The following is a 21,067-nucleotide window of genomic DNA, read 5'->3' as shown; positions in this document are numbered from 1 at the left end:
GTTTATGCAAAAACCTTGAGTATATGATGTCTCGGTTATCACCTTTACCTTCCTTCCGTTCAAAGGTGAATTGATGTTATAGTTTGGCCTCAGGTGTGTCAGCTTTCACTATATCCTTCTTCCTATATACAAAATAGACAGCATACAAACCCGCTATACCAACTAGATATGTTTTCGTCTATCATCATCATCATCGTTGTCATTCAAGATTGAATTTACAGCAAATCTCTTGTGGTAGATTGTATCTCTTCGTCAAAATTTGCCAATTTGGAAAACTATCATCACTAAATTACATATTCTTATTCACTTCACTTAGTCCCTTATACTCAGAAGGGAAGAAAGAAGGAAAGGACATTTAGTGTCCTTTGATTAAGAATAAATCACAAAAATAAATTAAGTGTCTGCACAATAATGGTGACTGACAGGAAATTAACTAATTGGTAAGTGAGTTTTTAAAATAATAAACCTGTTTCAGATCATTTTTTAGCGTATTTTTTCGCATACAACTCCTCCCTTTTGTCCGTCAAGGTCAAAAATATAGTGAAAAAAATTCTTTGTAAAATATCATCATATGACACCATGTTTTTAAGGTATTTTTTGATGCTGATCTAATGACATAAAAATAAAGTCAATACGATTTCTCTAAGAAAAGTTATTGCCGATTAAAAACAAGGGTGCTTGTTTTTTTACCTCAACAGGTAAAATATAACCGAAACCCGCATGTGAAAAATATGCTACACTGATGAAATTCGGGATGAAGGTTTTAGATAAAGCAGGAAGGATTCAAAAAGTTCTTAAAAATGTTTTTGGTGAAAGGGTGTATTTTTTATGGGTTGTGATATGTGTGAGAAAGGTATCATTACAATTTAATTATATTTTATTAATTTTTAAAAAACTTGGTGAAAAAGTTTTGTTTGGTATAAGAATCAAGAATCTATAGAGTGTAAACAATTATTTTGAGTGAAAGGGTGTTTTTTTCTTAAGAAATTATGGAATTCGGAATCGCTATCACAAAAACTGGGAAAAAATTGTTACACCAATGAAAATTGGTAAAAATGTTTTATTTATAACAGAAACCATGAACCTAAAAAGTCTATACAAATATTTTAGGTTAAAGGGTGTTTTTTTGGGAAAATAGGGAAAATCCGCGGTAAGTCCAATAAAATCAATGGTATAAAGGGTACCCTCACGAAATTCAATAAATATGTTCTCTTTCTCATTAAGATTACGAATAAAAGAAATCTATAAATTTTTTTCATGTGAAAGGGTGTTTTTTTTTAGGTGTAGAGTAAATATGGGTATATTTGGAAAAGTGTGCAATACTAGAGTAATATTAGTGGTACCCTATTGAAATTCAGGAATTATGTTACTTTTGAGATAAGAAACAAGAATCTAAAGTGTCTATAAAAATTTCATGGTTAAAAGGGTGTTTTTTTTTTGAGTGAAAGCAAAAATTATGGGTCACCCTAATGAAATTTGGTAAAAACATTGATTTTGGGAAAGAAAGCAACAATAAAAAAATGCCAATGATTCATTTTATTTTTGATTTTGATGACAAATAAAACGTTTATACTTAAGTTCTTAGACGTTTTACACTAATCATTGGCTTTTTGGGACAGATTTTACTGTTTCTTCGAAAAAAAAAACAAGCTTTGACATAATTGTTTTTTATGAAAACTCTATTTTCATATAAATTTACCAAATTTGTATAAAAAGTCTCAAACATTTTAGTAGTTTGAATTCTAAAACCAAGTACGTGTGGTCTAGTCATGCATTTTATTGTTTTTTGTGGCATGTAGTACAAAGGTAGGTACTCTGTAACCTTTTAAATAAGCTCATTGATCCAATTTGTTTTTGCCTGTGTCATTTTGTCTCAAAATAAAATCCAATCAACATCTTAAATAAATAAAATGCACGACTGGGGTCGCACGTGTTAAAGCTTTTTATTGAACAAAATTAGGGACAGTTTGATATTTTTGAGGAATTTCATAAGTAGTGAAAATACATAAAATCTATTTTTGACTAACACCGTTTTATATTTTGTATCTCTTTTACACAAATCCAAGTATATGCTATTTGATTTCTTGTATAAAAAACAATTTTTAGAAAAAATATTTTGAAAATCGTTAGAGCCGTTTTTGAAAAAAAATTAACTTTTCTATTTCCGTTATATGAGAGGTAACGTTAGCTTTGGTCTTAAAAAATATTTCAATTTGACCTCTAGGGAATCATCTAAAACTGTTAACTACCACGTTTGAATAAAATCTCTAGATTAGTTTAGGCTGTAGCCGGACCTATTTTTTTGTAATGTCATGTAATATTGTTATCTCGAGTTCGAATGTTTTTTACGAATCCTAATAGTACCTTTATCACAAGTGAAAAAATCACCTCCTTTTGTAAGATTACTACCAAAAGCAATTGTTGTCCATCATTTTGTTTAAATTATTTATTTATTACTTACTCGTACCTTATACATAAAACTCTCGCTAACACACAAAATAATATAAAATAAATCACAAAATTAGATGGCAATGATTCAAAAATTCCATTTTCATCCTCGTCTCGTATCCACAAGCAAAAATTTATCTATTAATCATTTGGGACGATATTATGCTAATTATCCATTAACGACAATGGAAATGAGAATGTGCGGTAATCTAGGATAAATGTTCCATGAAATTGCTTGGCACATGTTCCCGATATTTTTTACCCCATGGCAGTTTTCTTTTTTTTGTTGTTGTTTTTTTCTTATTTTCTTCTTCGTTATTGTTGTTTTTGCAAAATATATTGGACTTTTGTTTGTGTTGAATTTTTTCGTTAAAATAAAAAAAAGTCATATCCTTCAGACTTTAGACAATCATGTGCGTTGTGTGTGTGCGTAAGAGTATATTAATCGATAGTTATCTATTACTTTTTTTGAATGTGTTTAGAAAAGAATTTAAAGAAAATTAACTTTATTTTGAGGAATTTTTTCGAACTTGAAAAATATTCCTTGCGCTTAAATAAGGACACCCACAGTTTCCATTTAAGACACTTTATTTGGCACCAGATTGCTAGATTTTTCTTTTACTCATTTCATTTTAGTATGAAAATTAGGCTTTCCTAATTGTCATTGGAAGGAAAAGGTGTACCTAACAAGTTAAAACCTTTGATCCTTGAAACTATAAAATAACAATTATGCGTGTTTTAGATTTTTGCGATTAGTTCACAACAATTTTGCTTACAACAAAACGTTTCAAAACTTTAAATTAAGAAACTTATGACAGATTTGTAAAAAACTTTTTTGTCACGTCTTGAGACACTATTTTTATTTTGCCTCCAAAAAAACCAAAAGAAAAACAATGAAAAACCCATTCTTTTAATTTCGACAAAACAAAACAAAAAACCTGCTGATGTCATGATATATGATGTTTTCATGATAATTAAGGCTCTGTCATAACAAAAGTAGTGTGTGTTTGTGTTTGTATAGGTTTAGGCATTATAGTTATCTCTGATTTTTCTCTTATCCACCTCAATTCGTTGTATGTATATGTGATTATTACTAACAAAAAACTCATTATCCCTTTATCACCTCGCGGCACTTTTTGTAACACGCTTCTGGGCTAACACTTTGTCACCGTCACTACAAGAAAAATTATCCTTATCCTGAATAACACACAAGCAGCATCAGTGCCAGTGATGCCAGCTGCAGGATGATAGTTGAATAAACTATAGATATACCTACCCACAGAAAATATAAAACCTCCATCCCATCATTATGATATTTATCTCGCATACAAAAATAAAGGACGACAACGACACGACGAAAACTTTTCTCTCAAAAGTTAGATTTAATCACTGGTTAAGGTTTAGGTAGAGATACCTTCAGTTTAGTTCTATCGTGCCTATATACCTACTCCATATGCTGAGAGAGTGTTATAATAAAGGCCTACTTCAAGTAAGAATATGAAGGTTATTTCTCTACTCGCACACTACTCACGTTCTGGAACGGGATGCTTGAAATTAGGTATGATAAATTGGCAGAGCGCTTCCACATTTGTTATGAAGACCTTTTGCAAATTACAAATTAGTAGTTTTGCCTTCCTTACACATATCTTCTACATTCATATAGAAAATTACAACAAATACCTACTTGAACACATTCACACATCGCATACACACATGTTAGAGACAGCAGCGTGCCTAAGTAGTAATTATTATCTCATGCCTTTCTTAGGGGACACCAAAGTTAAAGGACTTGCTACTGGTTGCTGTAACTTGTCAATGGGAATACATATATAATCTACAGCTATAGTCAATTTTTAGAAGAAGATTTATACAAGATGTTTTTTTTTTTTGTCAAATTAATAAAGAAGAAATGATGAAAATAAATTTTTGTTTTAGTTCACCAATTTGATACAAGTATAATCTTCAATTCAACATGTTAATAATATGAATTAGAGCGGAATTCATAATCGTTACTCGAGTTAAGATTTTTCTCAACTCCAGTAAGTTGAGAAATGTTTCAAGCAAAGAAAAATCTTGTCTTGAGGAAATTTTTTTTCAAACTCGAAAATTTGACTGATTTGAATTAACTGTCATCAAAAAAACATTTTTTTAATAAGTCGCCATCATAGGTTTGATTTGTCGCGATTAAACATTATTTAAAAATAAATTAATGAAAACAAATATTCGCGATTCATTTATTTTATTATAAAATTAGTACAAATTTTAATTGTTAAATACAAAAAACAAACGCTCGCAATGACACCTGCATTTTAATGTCAACTGACTGAAAAAAAACTTAAGCGTTTCCTCAAGTAAAAAAAGCATCCTCAGACGTTCACTTAAGAAGAATTTTGACTCCAGTGATGACTATGAATAAGGATTCACTTGAGCGAATGCTTAAAATATTTCTCAACTTGAGTGACGACTATGAATTCCGCCCTTACTGTCCAAAAGAACTCCAGACAGAAAAGTCACATGCTTATGTCCGAAAACAAGCGGCAGTATCATCTTGTTAAATTCATTGAACTTAACAGGTTGATGCTGCCGTTAATTCATTTATCAAACTAATTTTCACTAATTTTGTCAAGTGTAACGGGTGTGACCTTAAGAAACACCTGATTGTAGAAAACCAAACAAATATCTATAAAGCACAAAATGGCTGATGTCTACCAATTATTTTATTAATTTTTAGTATTATTTTTAGTATCATTTCTACAATGAGACGAAAAACAATAAGTAACTTTCAAAAATAATAAATTTAAATCCGTAACGGGTGTGACATAAATCTGTAAAGTAATGCATTTGTAGGTTTAGGCTTGTAGGTCGATTTATTCTATATAATTTTAAGAACTATTTAATTTTTCAGTTTTTTTTTATTTAATAAAAATCACAAAATTCAAAGAAAGTTAAATTTTGTTCTGAATACTGGTTTTCATTAAATTGTATAATAATAATTTTTCCAAAATTATGTAAAAATTAGATCAGTTTTAGACTTCGTATTCTCCTATTGTTCTAGATACTGCAAAAAAATGTCTTTAGTGTACTGTAATTTAGTTTATAGATTTAATAATGCGTTATTTGGTTTCATGCACTTTTGAGCTCCTCCATAGTGTTTGAGGAGGTATTTTTTACTCCAAATTTAACCCAAGAATGTACTGGGATAAACTGAATGCATTTTAGGAGAAAAAAATCACGCTAGTTTTTATAGAGTTTAAAATTAGAGCTCTTGAAGACAATGCTAAACACTTTTTACGAGGCGAAACAAGTGTTATTTTCAATCAAAAGAAACAGGAACATTACATTGTTCTTGTAAGTCATTCACGTACTATGCAATTGTTTAAAATTATTTAGCATTACTTTATATTATGTATTATTCATTTATTTATTCAAAACCCGATCTTCTTTGGTGTTTTCAAAAAAAAAAAAAAAAAGTACGTATACGCCCTAGTGTACCTATTATAAAATATACCTCATACGTTGAACTTTTCTAGTTTTTGTATTTTTATCCAACTGTGTTGAAGATTATAATGTAGGTATATCTGTACTTTAGCTGTACCTTATTTAGAGACCTCAACTGACTTAGAAAAACTCGACAGCTCACTCGTGACCAATTTGATGAGAAAATTGCTCACATTTTCAAAAAAAAGTTAGAAATTTATTAAAAAGAACATTTTGTATTACACAACATAGTTTGTAATTAGTAGTCAACGGCTTATGTACATAAATAGCTATTTGCGACGGTATTATGTCAAAGTCAAAATAAAAAAAAAATCCAAATTTATTTAAAATTTAGAAAAAAACATAGAAAAAAACTTTTTTTATGAAGAAATAAATGAATCAAAAAAGATCTTTTTGAATCAATAAAAATGTGGAGGACAGTAAAAACAAAAATTAAGTGACAACTAAGTGAAAACACGTCAATTTTTCAAGATTTCGTTGTGCTATTTTTGTATGGAAAATTACGCTTCTCTTCAGCTGCGGACTTTCTGCTATGAAAATAAAAGAATTATCAGAATTTGTCTGTTCAAATAATATGCTGGCAGAATTTTTGAAAAGCAGAATTTTTAAATTCAGAATTTGGCAGTCCAAATTCTGACCCGCTCCGAAATAATTTGTAAAGGGTATCCCAAGAGTAATGGTCCATACGAAATATGCTGAAATGTAAATACAAGTGTTCTAAGAATTTGGGAATTTCTTTATGGCACGGTTATTGATTAAATGCATTTCCTGTGAAATTTCTAAAAACATCTGTTTAAACTTGTATTTTACTTAACCATGTTTATAATTGATTTTTATTTTTTACAATTTTTTCAATTAAACTTTGGTTAAAAAGTTAAGAAATATTTATTTACCAAAACATTTTTTTGTCTCAGACGCCATATTTAATTAATTAATAAAAAAAAAACGGTTTTAAATCGATCGCGCGTAAAATATGTGATACTGTATATTTGAATTGTGTATCAAGCTAAGAAGTAGGTAACTCCGAGCATCTCATAGGTAACTCTAAAAATGTATGCACAATAAATGTGTTTAACTTCTTTTTAAAGTCAATTATTTTCTTAAATTAAAATTGAATATTTCTGAAGGTTATCCAATTTATTTAACAAAAAGTCAGTACCTATTCATGAAATCTCATGAAAGAACAACTTATTTCCAGTATTTGGTAATCAAAGAAAACAGTGCAAATTGCATAACTTCCCTCTTTAATACTTTAAGTGCACTTTTCCACAAAATTTTTTAATAAGAAAAAAAATTTTTTAAACACGAAAAAAAGGAATAAAAACAATAATGTACATTTTCTTGTGCTTGAAATTTCTCTTCTTTATTTTTAAAACAATGTAAGTATTCACTCCTTCTGATGTACGCATTTATAAAATTTTACCTCAAATGAAAACCCAAGTTAAGAAAACAAAAAACAAAAAAAATGAGAAGGAAAAAAAAAATAATTTATCTCAATAAAAAAAGCGAATTTCAGAGAATATCTCACTGAAGTGCTTTCCAAATCTCTGTGTTGCAACGTATGATTTCGAAATCTACAAACATACATATATCCTTGACATTCATATACCCTGAAGCAATGCAAGAAATGCTGGAATGTAAGTCTTAAAATGAAAGCTGAATGTCTGAGTCGCATGAAGTTGTTCTATATTATTTTTTTTTTAGGTAAAAAGGGTTTTTCATTGAGAAATAAGATGCATTTATTTTTTGTAGTAAGATTGAAATTCAAAGATTAAAATGTAGGTTCCGCATCAAATTTACGTAAATATCAAATTTTTGTATTTTTTTGTTTCAAAATTTTAAGAAACAAGTAAAAATATTTTTTTTTAGTTTACCTAATTTTTTTTTTTTGTTAAAAATGCATAATGCATTTTTTATGATCCCATAGAAGTATCTAAACCATAAGTTCTTTCCCACATTACATTATCCTTTTGGTTTGTGTAGGTAGGTATTAAGAGAATTTGTAACGTTCCTATATTATTTTTATTTTAGTTAAACTTTATGCAGAAAAAATCCTTTAATCTTTCAGTGGCAATGAAAAACATTTTTTTAAGTTTTCAACATAAACTTAAATGTTTTTATTCCAACAATGATTCTCAGTTAAAGTTCTTGTGGTGAAGTAAGTAAGTGGATTATCTTAAGTTCTTGTTAATTCTATAAATAAAATTAGGTTGTATAATAAAATAATGTATGAAATATTCATAAGAAATATAAAATATAAGTTTTTAATTAAAAAAATAAAAGAAAAAAAAAAACATCCGAATTTTCGTGGAATGCACTATTTGCATTGTTATTTTTCAATGTTTGATTTATAGAGCAAGCCAAAACTGATAGATTTGTATGATGAAAAAAAAATTGCTTAATTTTTTGAAGATATGTATATTTCTTTTCCAGAGTTTGTACAACAAAAGGAAAAATTTACTTTTTTACAAGAATGTCAAAGAGATAAACGAGTGATTTTAGCACCACTTTGGTCTTATAATTGAAGAACAGTATTAACTTCAATCACCGGTACTAGTGTACATATAACTTTGAGTAAAAAAAACTAGGGCTTCCAAAAACTGGGCTTCCTAAAACTGTCTTTTTTTCTCATATACTTATATTTCTTCGTTACTTAAAATCAAAAATCGAAAAAAATTATATTTTTAATTATTTTACTTGTTTAAATTAATAGTTTTTGAAAGATCATTTTTCCTTAAATTGAATAGTAAAAAAAGGGTCTAAGAGATCATAAACAAAAGCTCAAAATATTAAAAATCCCTATATTTACATTTCTTAACATAAGCCCAAAGACTCAGTTGCGTAAAAATAAGTAAAGCTGCGCTCCAAAGATTTGTTTTAATGAAGTCATAATTTTTGAAATCTTGAAAAATATGAGTAGTACAGGTAAAATAAGTTAGAAAAAATATTACTCTCATGAAACTTGATCAAACGATGAAGGATCAAAAGAATCTATACAAAAAGTTTTGAGGAAGAGTGTTTTTTGCGGGAGAGAGGGAAGAGGGATGCTCAGCAAAACTGTGAAAAAAACTGTTTGTGGAAATAAATCTTATGACACAGTTTTTTGATTTCGAATTAAATTAAATTAAATTAGGGAAAATTTAAAATTTGCTATTTTTAAGAATTTCAAAATTAGTGTAAGAAAATAAAATCAGTTTTTATAATTGATTAAACACCGTTTTAAATGATCTATTAAACAAAACCAAATAAGCCATTTGATTTCTTCCATAAAAAGGAATTTTAAGAAAAAAATTTCAAAAATCGTTAAAGCCGTTTTTAAAAGAAATAATTTTGTATACCTTTATAAATATTTTCTAAAATTTTTCAAAAAAAAAAAGTTGGCATAAAATTTTTAAGAAGATATTATTCAACGTAATTTCGATAAAATTCACTGACCCGTTTTCCAAAAAATGATTTTTCAAAAAAAAAAAAAATTGAAACATTTTCTAAAAATCCAGAAGTGCATTTCTTAAAAAAAAATTAAAATTTTTAAATATAAAATTTGTTTTAACGTTTCTGTGTAAAAAAATTTTGGTCAAAATCTGCTATGTCTTTTACGAGAAATTCATAAATCAAACGAAATCCTAAACTTACCCTATAGTATACTTACGAGTATATCGCAAGTAAAAAGTGACTGCCTAACTGATTGAAAGCAAGGGTGCTTTTTTTTACTGGTGAAATTTTAAACAGAGGTTCCAGATGAAAGTTCTTAAAATTATTTTTGGCGAAAAGGTGTTTTTTCTGAGCTGATGAGTTTTGTGAAAGAACAGCTGACATAAATTTTATCTATTTTTTGAACTTGCTGACAAAGCTTCGTTGGTTATAAGAATTTAGAATCTAAAGAGCCTAAAATTATCTTGAGTAGAAGAGTGTTTAAAAAAAAATTTGACCATGAAAACTGTGACAAAAATTATATCCCAATAGAACAGTCTTTAAAAATATTTTGGGCGAAAAAATGTTTTTTTTTTGTTTTTTTTTTTTTAGAAAATAAGGGTAATAATTAATAGGTCCTTCAAAATAAATGATAGTCTTACGAACTCTATTAAAAATGTTGTATTTGCTCACCTTCACTCATGCTTTACCCTACTGTGTCAATTCGATCAACTTGAACCCATATCCAGCTCATGTTATTTCTGACCCAATTGGGTGAAAGAGTCGACGAGTCAACCTAGTTTACGGTAGCTACCTGAGCCACTCACTGGTTATGTGACTTTTTGACAGATCATCAAAATTATGTAGCATTTCCTTGAACTGGAAACTTTTCACAGTGATGACTGAGACATTAAAAAGAGTTCTTCAGTTTTGTTTTAATAAAAAGGGGGTCAGGGACACAATCCCGAAGTTCTGAATCCCAAATCCCAGAATCCCGAAAATCAAAAATCCAAAAAGGCCGAAACTACCAAAAAATAGGCTTTAACCTAGGTAATATAGTATTCAAATAATTTAATTATAGGGACACTATACAGAAGGCAGAAGTATCTTTTGACAAGGAATTTAAAAAAAGTTTTTACTGTGACCTTTCAATAGGTATGTGATTTTTAGTGAATGTGTTTAATTATATTAAACGTTTAAGTACCAGTACATAGGTAATATTTACGTTTGAATGCAAATAAAAATAACATGTATTCACTTCTTTCAGTATCTTTAAATCCAACCAAACACATTTATCACAAGAATAATAACACAAAGCAAAACACTTACCACCATATTATTGATTGTGAATTTCAATTCAGCTCTTGGCCTCGATGGGGGAGTACTGCAGTTTGCCCGTAAAACATCACCCGGCTCATATCGATTGTGTTCGGTAAAGAGCATGGGACGCTTTTCAGGATACTCTGCAAAAGAGAAAAACACAAACAAACAAACAAAAAAAAAATATTAGAAACATAAATATATAAATATTATAATAACATTACATACTCAAAGACACAAAATAAGTTCACAGACTTATATACTCTCTAATATACCTCTATACACAAACATTCATACAACATTTATCAAACGAAATGTGGATCAATGTGTCGGAAACGTTTTGAAAGTAATTTTGCTAATGTATCTTGTGCATTGGAAAACTTTTTCGCACAGCATAGCATAATTTTGCATAAAGTTTTCTGATTACAATTTTTTCCATAGCAATATTCGTCACAAGAAAAAGAAGAAGAAGATGAACAAGAAAAAATATGATGAAAATGGTTAAAGCATTGGAAAAAAAAAAAAATTAAAAAAAAAAATATCTTTGAAAACTTTTGAAATATTGGTACATACTTTCACATGCAAGAAGAAATCGGATATCGTTAGTCTTTGAAACAATTTTTGTTCGTCTAGGTTTTTTTTTTATTTAACTTTTTTTTTTTAATATGAATTTAGTTGAATTTGGAATTCGATTATTTTGAGTGCATTTAGAGTTCGAAGATAACATTTTTAACGGATCAAAGGATACACTTTTCAGGAAATGTTTATTTTTTTCTGAGAACACAAAAATTATTCTTTTCAAAAAACATAAAAAGGAACAAAAATTTAAAAAAAAGTCATTGATTGATTTATGAATTAACCTTCAGAGGTTATGTAGATTTTCTTGGGATAAATACATCAGCCTTAGACATTTCGTAAGGAATTACAAATGTACATACATAGCCACTAAATAAATGTTGATTATCAAAAGACTAGTTCGACATAAAAAAAAAGAAAACTTTTTGATAAATTTGAAGTGGAACTTTAAGGAGGAGGTATTCAATTCTTTGGACTGAGTGAACCAATTTTGATAATTCTTTTTGGTATGGTTCCATTGCAATTTCGTTTAGTTCTGATTATAGAAACTATGAGAAAAAACATAAAACCCAGTTTTGATCCATGGAAGTCGGTTTCGTTTTTTTGATAAAAATGATTGCAAAAAAAATCTTTCAAATCAAACGTAGTTTGGCAAAGATAAGTCCAGTTAAAGGACAAGAGAGAAAAAATCATAAAAACCGTGGTAACTCGAAAACGGGACGTAAACGAGAAAATTACCTCTTAAGTTTTTCGACTTAAAATGACCTCAGGAATCCATGGTTTTCATTTGGGGCGGTGACTGTGGGACACCCTGTATACGAAGCAGCGAGGTTTTTAAACACCAGAAACATTCGTTTCTCAAAAGTTTTTTTTTTATTTTTTGACGTGATAAAGTCTTTTGTGTATATTTTTTTAATAAACTTCTTATATGAAAAAAAAGGAAGGTAATTTTTTCGCTTGTAAAAACTTTAAATTTGCCAAATTGCATATGAAGTTGCTAACAAAATTTGCAAAAAATTGGTTGAGCCATTTTTAAGAAATCTGAAAAAAGTTTAATAAACGTAATAGGTAGGTACCTGCTAAAAAAATGGATTTCGTTTTTGATTTTTTTGTGATTCAAGAATATTTTTGTAATATTATCTTGGAATCCAATATTACTACGGATTATTTTTAGTATAATTTTGCAAAATTAAAATAAAATCGATCAAGTCGTAAAGGAGATATATGGCAATAATCCGAAAATCAGACGCAAAGTCGAAGTTCAAGAATTTCACTTTTTTAAAAAATTAGAGGATTTTTTTAGGAGACAATTTTTTGCTGCTGGGTACAAAGGGGTTAATTCAAAAAAATAGAATTTCGGATTTTCATTTATTTTAATTTTATTTGGTTCTATCGACATAACTCTAGAGTATATCCTTCCGTTAGAAATGATGCGGTACAAAAAGTTTAAGTCAACAAATTTTAAAAATGTTGGGTATTAAGGGAGTAAGCTGACTTAGGTACACTGAGAAAAATAGACCACATAAAATAGGACAAAAACAATAAGATTTCTCTATGGTTTTCATCAAAGAAGGAAACTTTATTAAAACAATCGGACTTTAATTATTGTTTTAAAATCTGCACTTGTAGGGTTTTGACAAGAAAAAAAAAAAAAAAAAAAAAACAACGAATAGGTTGCGATCGAACTGGAGATTTCAAATCATTTGTAGCACACCTTACCACCTGAACCAACCTGCTATGAAAATATTGATCGTGATTTATGTTCTATTGAAAAGTTGCAAAAAAAATGTGCTTTTCACATAAATTTTAATAAGATTTTCTTTATAAAAATAATAAGAAATCCTTAAAGAAAAACCTAATCAATTGTTTCTTTTAATCAGATTTCCTTATAAAACATATGGGCAGGAAAATAACGTCCCTTACTTTGGCGGACACTTTGTGGCGGAATCAAAAAAAAATTATCTCATTAATTGTAGCTAATTAAATGCTAATTTGTTGCGCAAACCAAAAATTTGTAGCTCGCATAGTTTTTGAATTATTGAATTTTCCGCTAAAATAAGTCTGAAATTAGCGGAAAAAATCTGAAATTATTGAAATTAATGAGTTTAGTTGACCTCCAAATTTGTAGCTTTTTAAATGCTTTTCAATTAAATTAACTTGGTTTTTGTAGCTTGAACAGTTTTTTTGTTATTCAAAATTCCGCTAAAATAAGACTGAAGTTAGCGGACGAATGTACTAAAATTAATATTTTTTAATGCCCAAAATTTAAGCTAATTAAATGCTAATTTGTTGCGCAAAAATTAATTTTGTAGCTTCACCCAGTCATTTTTTATTTCAATTTAAAGTTTCAGAAGTGCACTTCCGGTTTGATGAGGCCAGTGGAGACTTTTTTAAAAAATAACTTTTCTAAGTTTATTTCTTTTTCCATTAATTTTAGCTTTTGAATACATTATTTTTGATACAAACCCCAATTTTGTAACTCAAACCGTTTTTGAAATATTCAAGATTTTGTTTTAAAAAACATAGCTCAAAAGTAACCTTCCAAAATCCAAAAAAATGCGAAATTCAAAATTTTTTTGCACAAATTTGAAGTAACCTAGACTAAGACGAAATCCAAAAACCTCGATTTTGTAGCTCGATTAGTTTAATTTCATATGTAACGGTCAAAATTGTCAAAAATGTTGAATTTTTCAAATTTTTTTCTTTTCTAGAAATTGTAGCTTTGCAAAACAAAATTTGTTGCACAAAAATTAATTTTGTAGCTCCTCTCAGTCATTTTCTATTTCAATTTGAATTTTAAAAAGTGCAAAGCTACAATTTCTAGAAAAGAAAAAAAAAATTGAAAATTCAACTTTTTTGAAAATTTTAACCGTTACATATGAAATTGAGTCTTATTTTAGCGGAATATTGAATAACAAAAAAACTAATCGAACTACAAAATCAAGGTTTTTGGATTTCGTCTTGGTCTATATTACTTCAAATTTGTGCAAAAAAAATTTTTGAATTTCGCATTTTTTTGGATTTTAGAAGGTTACTTTTGAGCTATGTTTTTAAAACAAAATCTTGAAAAAAAAATAAGAAACTTGTCAAAATATTTTGTGTCATTGTATTGTCTTCGACTATGCAAAAATATGAACCTTCATAGCTACTTTTTTTTAACCTTCAAAATTTGTAAGAAAGTCAAATCTTTAAAAATTCCAAACATATAAAAATGGATTTCTTTTGAAAAAAAAAAAAAAAAATCACGAATTGAAAATAGGTAACTTTTTTTTTCATTAAAAATTATTAAAAATCAAGCTTTTCGACTCAAACATATTCCTGATATCATCTTGAATTACCAGGGAGAATTCGTCCCCAAACACTATTTTAAAGAAGCACCGACCAAGACAAATAAGCGATCAATGTTGGTGCTTGCATTTGCTTATACCATGAGTTTTACTTGCGATATAGGTACTATATATCAAGTTATGCATTCGTACAAAAAAAAAAGTTGAGATAGCATTTTTCCATGACATTACGATGGGAGAGAATGCCAAAAAAGTGGGTCCCGGAAGTCCGTCTGTCTGTCCGTCTGTCAGTCTGTCTGTCTGTCTGTCTGTCTGTAAACGAAGCTACAGCTTAAACGGATGAACCGATTGATGTCAAACTTGGTATGTAGCATTATTTGGCGCCTTTCCAGAGGGATTTTTGGAATAAATTTTTTTGGAATAAAAATAACGGTACTTGTCATATACCGATTTTAGTAAAATTGAAATTTCTCAAAAACGGCTCCAACGATTTTGTTTAAAAAATTCAAATGTTAGTTTTAAGACAAGGTCTATCTTTCAATAAAAAAATTTTTTTTGAAAATCATTATTAACGGTACCTGCCATAGAACCGTTTTTTTTCAAATCCGATTATCTCTGAAAGAGCTTATTCGATTTCAACGAAACTTTTTGTGAAGAAGCATTTATATAATTATTATTAAATATTAAATATAAACCAAAAACAAAATTTCAAAAAAAAATAATTTTTGGATTTTTAAAAAAATGTTGAAAATTATTTTTTCAAAAATCAAATTTTCGAAAACGGGACATTGAATTTTTTTGAAATTTTTTTTTTAGATGTTGATTAGTGATTTTTACAAAATGGCATACCAATATTATTTTAAAACTTTTTTTCCAAAAAATTATTTATAAAAAATTAGATTTTTAAAAAACGGCTCTAACGATTTTGAAAATTTTTTTTCTAAAAATGCATGTTGATATATCAATCAAAATTGCATACTTGTTTTGGAGGGCAATTTGATTTCAGATTTTATTTTATTTTCTTAAAAAACTAATTTAATTTTTTTTTTTTACCTATATAGTAGGTACCTACATTTTTTTTTTTTTTACCTATATAGTAGGTACCTACATTTTCCAAATTTCTATATAAAAAGTCTTAAAAATTTAAGCAACTTTAACTCTAAGAGCAAGTTCGTGCGACCCAGTCGTGCATTTTATTTTTTTTTTTTGAACAAGACGGCCATTTAAAAGTAACCTATAGAGGGCATTTTGACGCTTGTTTCCATAGTTTATCTCGTTGAAAAAGCAATCTTTTTTTCTTAAAACTAGGCGAGTCTTAAGGACTCATCAGAAAGTCAATGTTGTTGAAGTTTCACGAAAAACTAATTGAACGTATAGTAAAATCATTCACAGACAAAGATGGTAAGTGAGCCTTCTCCGTTACCGACTTTTTCTGGGAATAAGTTGGCTACGTTTAATCATTTTTTAGTAAAGCTTAAACAACATCGACTTCATGATGAGCCCTAAAAAAAATACAAATAAATTTGTAAGTTATCGGCGAAACTCACATTAATAATATTATTAATCAATTATATTAACCCCCACAACTGCTCTCAATTAATTTCAATTGTTTATCGAAACTAGAAAAAAAAATTCTATAAAATTAATAACTAAGCATAAAGCAACTTTTCAACTTCTTCCTTTCTATACTCTGTTTCTATCGCAATTAACTTATTATTCAATTCTTGAAAACCTCATCCATGAACAAAACAAAAAACAAAAAAAACATCAATTCCCTTGTAGAACTAAGTTCATCTCTGGCTAGCTCGCACACAGAAGGCTATATAGGGTGAGTGGTTTGAAAAAACAAGCATCCTACCGGAAAGTATACAGAATACATTCCATAATAGTTGAGTGCGAAATTCAATAACGTTATACTACCCTATTCATACTCTATATCGTCTTCATCTTCATCGCAACAACCAAGAAATTCATCTCCGAGTTTGTTTTCTTCTTCTTCGTCTTTCAGAAAAGTCACATTTGAAGTTCGACCACGTCTTAAAACCTTGAGATCCTTGATAGAAACAGAAAAGTACCACACAGAGTTTCTATATTGATGGAGTGATAGGGGTGGTGGGGGCTAAGATGGAAATGGGAAAAAGCAATAGCGAATTATAACAACAATATCAAACTAATTTATTTGCCAAGGGACGGACTATCGTTGTTGGCCCTCGATGGATTCCGGAATTGCGGTGTCACCATGCGACAAGGACGCTCGCGCGGGGGCATCTGGGGAGCGAGCGACGGACGAATTGAAGAAGAGAAAATCACCTGTTATAACTCAATAAAAAGTGAATTTCAAATGCCTTTCAATAGCTTCATTTCCATTTTGTTTCCGCTTTACCCTGAGGAGAATGAACGCTCGAGCAACGAGAAGGAAAAAGGACGACAAAAAAAAACTTTAGCTTTTCCCATTTTTCTTGGCTCATCTCCTCGCTTGAGTCCCGGTCCTATGCTGTTCTGAAATGACTGTCTTATGGGACTGGGGGAAGTGAAGGCGGGTGACAATTGTATTCGGTAGAAGGTCTTCTGAAATCCCTTTCAGTGAATGCGAATTCCCTAATGCTGGAACTGTTTGGGGTATATACCTCCTGCGTCCTGTGTCTTTTATTTCTTCTCGCTGACTTTGGATAAACTTCTTATACTACTCTTAATTACAACGAAAGCGAATGTCGGCTGGAAAAAGGAAATTTCATTTTGAGATTTCGCTCTTCCGACAAGGATGTGATAGACGATGAGTGGTTGTGGTGTGGCAGCACGGGATTTTGCTTTTTTTTCATTTTTTTTTTTTCTTTATTTTTCGGTAGAAATTTTACCTCTTCAAAGTAATTAAATGTAAATCAGAATTTGTTTGTACTTTAAGTTGAGTTTGGGAAAGGGAAATGGATTAAGATTTTCTGATACTTTTGAAAAGGTTTATTCTTGAAATCGCGCAGTCTTTGATAGAAGACTATATGATGGCATTTGATGGAAGAATAAAAGCGAGTAGAAGACACTCTGTTGGCTCTTGATGCTGATGATGGTGGGTTTTTAATGAAAGATTATTTTAAGAGAATATAGAAAATATATATGGAGGAATGTCAAAGTTTGCTTTAAGGAAGTATAACTTTAGTCCTTTTGAAATATAAGGAGAAAAGTGTGGGTAGAGGTAACGTAGGTAGGCACTCAACTCTTAATTTATCTAATTTACCTTGATGTTTGAAAAAAGTTTAACTTATTATTATTTTTTTTTTTTTTTTGTTCTGAAAATTTAAGTGGTTACCAGTCTTTCATATTATTTTCATTAATATACAATATGATGTCTCAATGAAATGAATAAGATTTAAATTAAATATTGTTGCGGGCTTGGTTTTTTTGTGATGCGTTTTCAAGAAAAAACAAGAAAATTAAACGATCAAAAATGTACTTGAGGAATTTCTGAGTTCACATTAAATAACTAAATTTTAAGTAATTGCTTTGATTTTGTACCAACCACGCCAAGCCAGAAGAATTAGTTGGTATATTCCAAATAATTTGGATATTAATAGGAACAAAATAAAAGCATGTAAATGTTTTAGAAAGGAGAATGCTAAAAAAAAACCATCACCGATAAAAATGTGACCTACGAGAGAAAGGTACAAAGGTCTCGGTGTGACATACCTATAGCGATCTCTTTAGTGAAAATTTATAAACCTAACCTAGACTCATATGACAATTTTTAAAATTTTCTTCTCACTTAGTTTAAGATTATCTACCCGTTAAAGTTAAAAGCTGGAATATCCGCAAGGTTCGGGCCGTATTCGCTTAGTGCTGATTCAAAAACAAGCTCGCAAAAGAATTTCAGTGGAATGTTTAAACCGTTCAAAGAGAGATCCGATTGATTTTGTGTGGCAATTTGTAACCATGAACGAGACTTTTGTATATATCACCTATATGTGGTCCCGCTAAAAAAGGGCAAAGTCGATCGTCTCGGGAGACGGACACAATCCCGAAATTTAGAATACCAACAGAAATCCCGGAATCCCGAAAACCCAGAATCTAGAAATCCAATAATATCAAAAATCCAAAATCTCGAAAACCCCAGAAACCCACAATCCTGAAAATCCAAAAAAAAAAACAGAAAAAGTAAACAAAACATCAATACAGTTTTTTTTTTTTTAATTTATCAAATTTCCGTGAATTTATTGTTTTATATAATTTTTCGGTATCAAATTTGGATTTTTTGGATTTCAAGTTTTCTAGATTTTGGGTTTTTGCGGATTTCGGTTTTCGGAATTTTGACCCACACCCGATAGTTTCTACCGGAAAGTTTATGGCCAGAGAATTTTGGGATATGCAAAAGGGATAAACTTGATTGAGAAGGGTATAACAATTACGGCCCGTACAGGCACGTAGCCAGGGGGGGGGGGGCTTGGGGGGGCTGAAGCCCCCCCCCCGAAATGATTTTCAAAATATACAAATTTTAATAATGTTCTTCGTCCTTTTTTATAAAAAGGACTAAAAAGCAATTTCTTTTAATAGGTGTGTTTTTTACTACGACTGGGTTAAATTTTACAAAAAACACAGTCGGGGCTAAGCAATTTACATTTTAAATACAACAAAAACTTAGCCCCTTGGCCTTAGTTAAGCCGAGGGGCTAAGCTGGCCTCAAATTAGCCCCTCGGTTGAGGAATCTTGTATTTAACAAGTAAATTGCTTAGCCCCGACTGCGTTTTTTGTCCAATTCAGCCCAGTCGTAATAAAGAATACATCTTGCACCTTACTAATTTAAAGCTCGCTTTAATTTTTACCTTAATTCTAAATATTTCAAAGTACCAAAAACCAATTAAATAGTCAGGTTAAAGGCTAACTCTTGGTTAAATTTTATAGTTGAGTTTCCGAACTATAAATTTTAATCGAGCATTAGCCTTTAACTTGACTATTAAATTGGTTTTTGGTATTGTGAAAAATGTAGAATTAAGGTACAAATTAAAGTCAGCTTTAAATTTGATTATTGGTAGGGCCCCTTATGTCTAAAACATATAAGTAGGTACTAATACTATTACCTATTATTACTACATTAAGGTGTAATAACACCTTGTAAACCACGAAATCGAGCGTCATTTTCATCAGCGTATAAAACAAAGAAGAAATATTATTTTCTTTTGGTGTTTGTTTCGTTTAATTAAGTATGTTAATAGGTAACAGAATAGGCTAATGTTAAATTTTTTAATGATGTGAAATTTTTTAAATGGCGGTGTAGTTCAGGATGATGGCAAAATCCTGTGCTTCCATCGGGCGACCAACTAACTCCTACAGTTTTGAACCTATCGGGCTGAAATTTTTTGTGAAGCCTAATAATACTATTCCCTAGTGAAGTACGTAGGATTTTTTTTGAAATATTAAAATTTCAGCCCGATAGGTTCAAAACTGTAGGAGTAAGCTGGTCACCCGATGGAAGCACAGGATTTTGCCATCATCCTGAACTACACCGCCATTTAAAAAATTTCTCATCATTAAAAAATTTAACATTAGCCTATTCTGTTACCTATTAATATACTTAATTAAACTTTTAGTCACGGTAATGATTTGAAATGGTATCCTATTTTAGAAATATAAGTCGATAAGTCTGTAAAACTAGTATAGAGCTCCTCTCTTCACAGCTCTCGATTACAACAATTTTTAAAAAATACATCTGAATGATATGAAATCGTTCAATCGGAATTGCCGTCTCATTTTAGATTTTGCTCAAACTTTGTTACTATAGTTTTGCGACTATTTAAGATATCTTTTTGTTTGAAACGGCATTTTAAAGCTTGAAATTATAAATTTTTGAATTAATATTAAAAACTCATGTACCTACTAATTTTACCTGAATTTGAAATTTTGAAAAACTGTTATTTTGGTTATTTTTCATGGCTTTTGACTCATTGACTGGCTCCAGAACCTTGGCTATTATAGATATGTAGGAGGCTTATACTTACCAAATATTAAATATAGATATTTTTCAACAAAATAAATCTTAAACCAACTCGAAAGCTGTACTCCTTGTGCAGCAATTTCGAAAATTGTTTATGATTCAGGGTAATACGTAATTTTTTAATATTTATTCAAAAATAACTATTTTTAACCTTTAAAATGCCGTTTCAAACAAAAAGTTATCTTCAATAGACGCAAAACTATAATAATATGAAAATTACTTTTACCAAAATTTCTGGTTTATGAATGTTTTTTATGAATCCATCTTGCCACAATATGCACTTAAAGTATGCGTTTTCAAGTGCATTTTACGTACAGAAGGCAGTATTTATACCGTTTTGAGCTTAACCTTTTCGTATTGTGGAAGAAAATTCAATCATATGGTATCGTTTTTTTTTTCTGGAATCGTCCTTATTTAAGGAAGTGCAGTGTTAGTGCACTTTATTTTGGACTTAGATGACTAGACTCTGCAAGTATTTCACATCTAATACATCCGAATTTAAGAGCCATCCAAGATGGAAATTATTTTATGTTATCAACAGATCCACATA

General features: G+C 29.5%; 1 protein-coding gene across 1 annotated transcript in view; it reads right to left on the bottom strand.

Moving 5' to 3' along the window:
* The window catches only part of LOC129916047 (uncharacterized), a 350,529-nt gene that overhangs the window by 117,719 nt on the left and 211,743 nt on the right, over window positions 1-21,067 (bottom strand). Inside the window, exon 5 of the mRNA XM_055995808.1 lies at window positions 10,687-10,820. Within this exon, the coding sequence (XP_055851783.1) occupies window positions 10,687-10,820 (134 nt within the window). The remainder of the gene's footprint in view (window positions 1-10,686; window positions 10,821-21,067) is intronic.

The sequence above is a fragment of the Episyrphus balteatus genome, chromosome 3, assembly GCF_945859705.1.
Source record: "Episyrphus balteatus chromosome 3, idEpiBalt1.1, whole genome shotgun sequence".
NCBI lineage: Eukaryota > Metazoa > Arthropoda > Insecta > Diptera > Syrphidae > Episyrphus > Episyrphus balteatus.
Note: the sequence above shows the minus strand (reverse complement) of the source record. Positions and strands in the feature narration are given on the sequence as shown.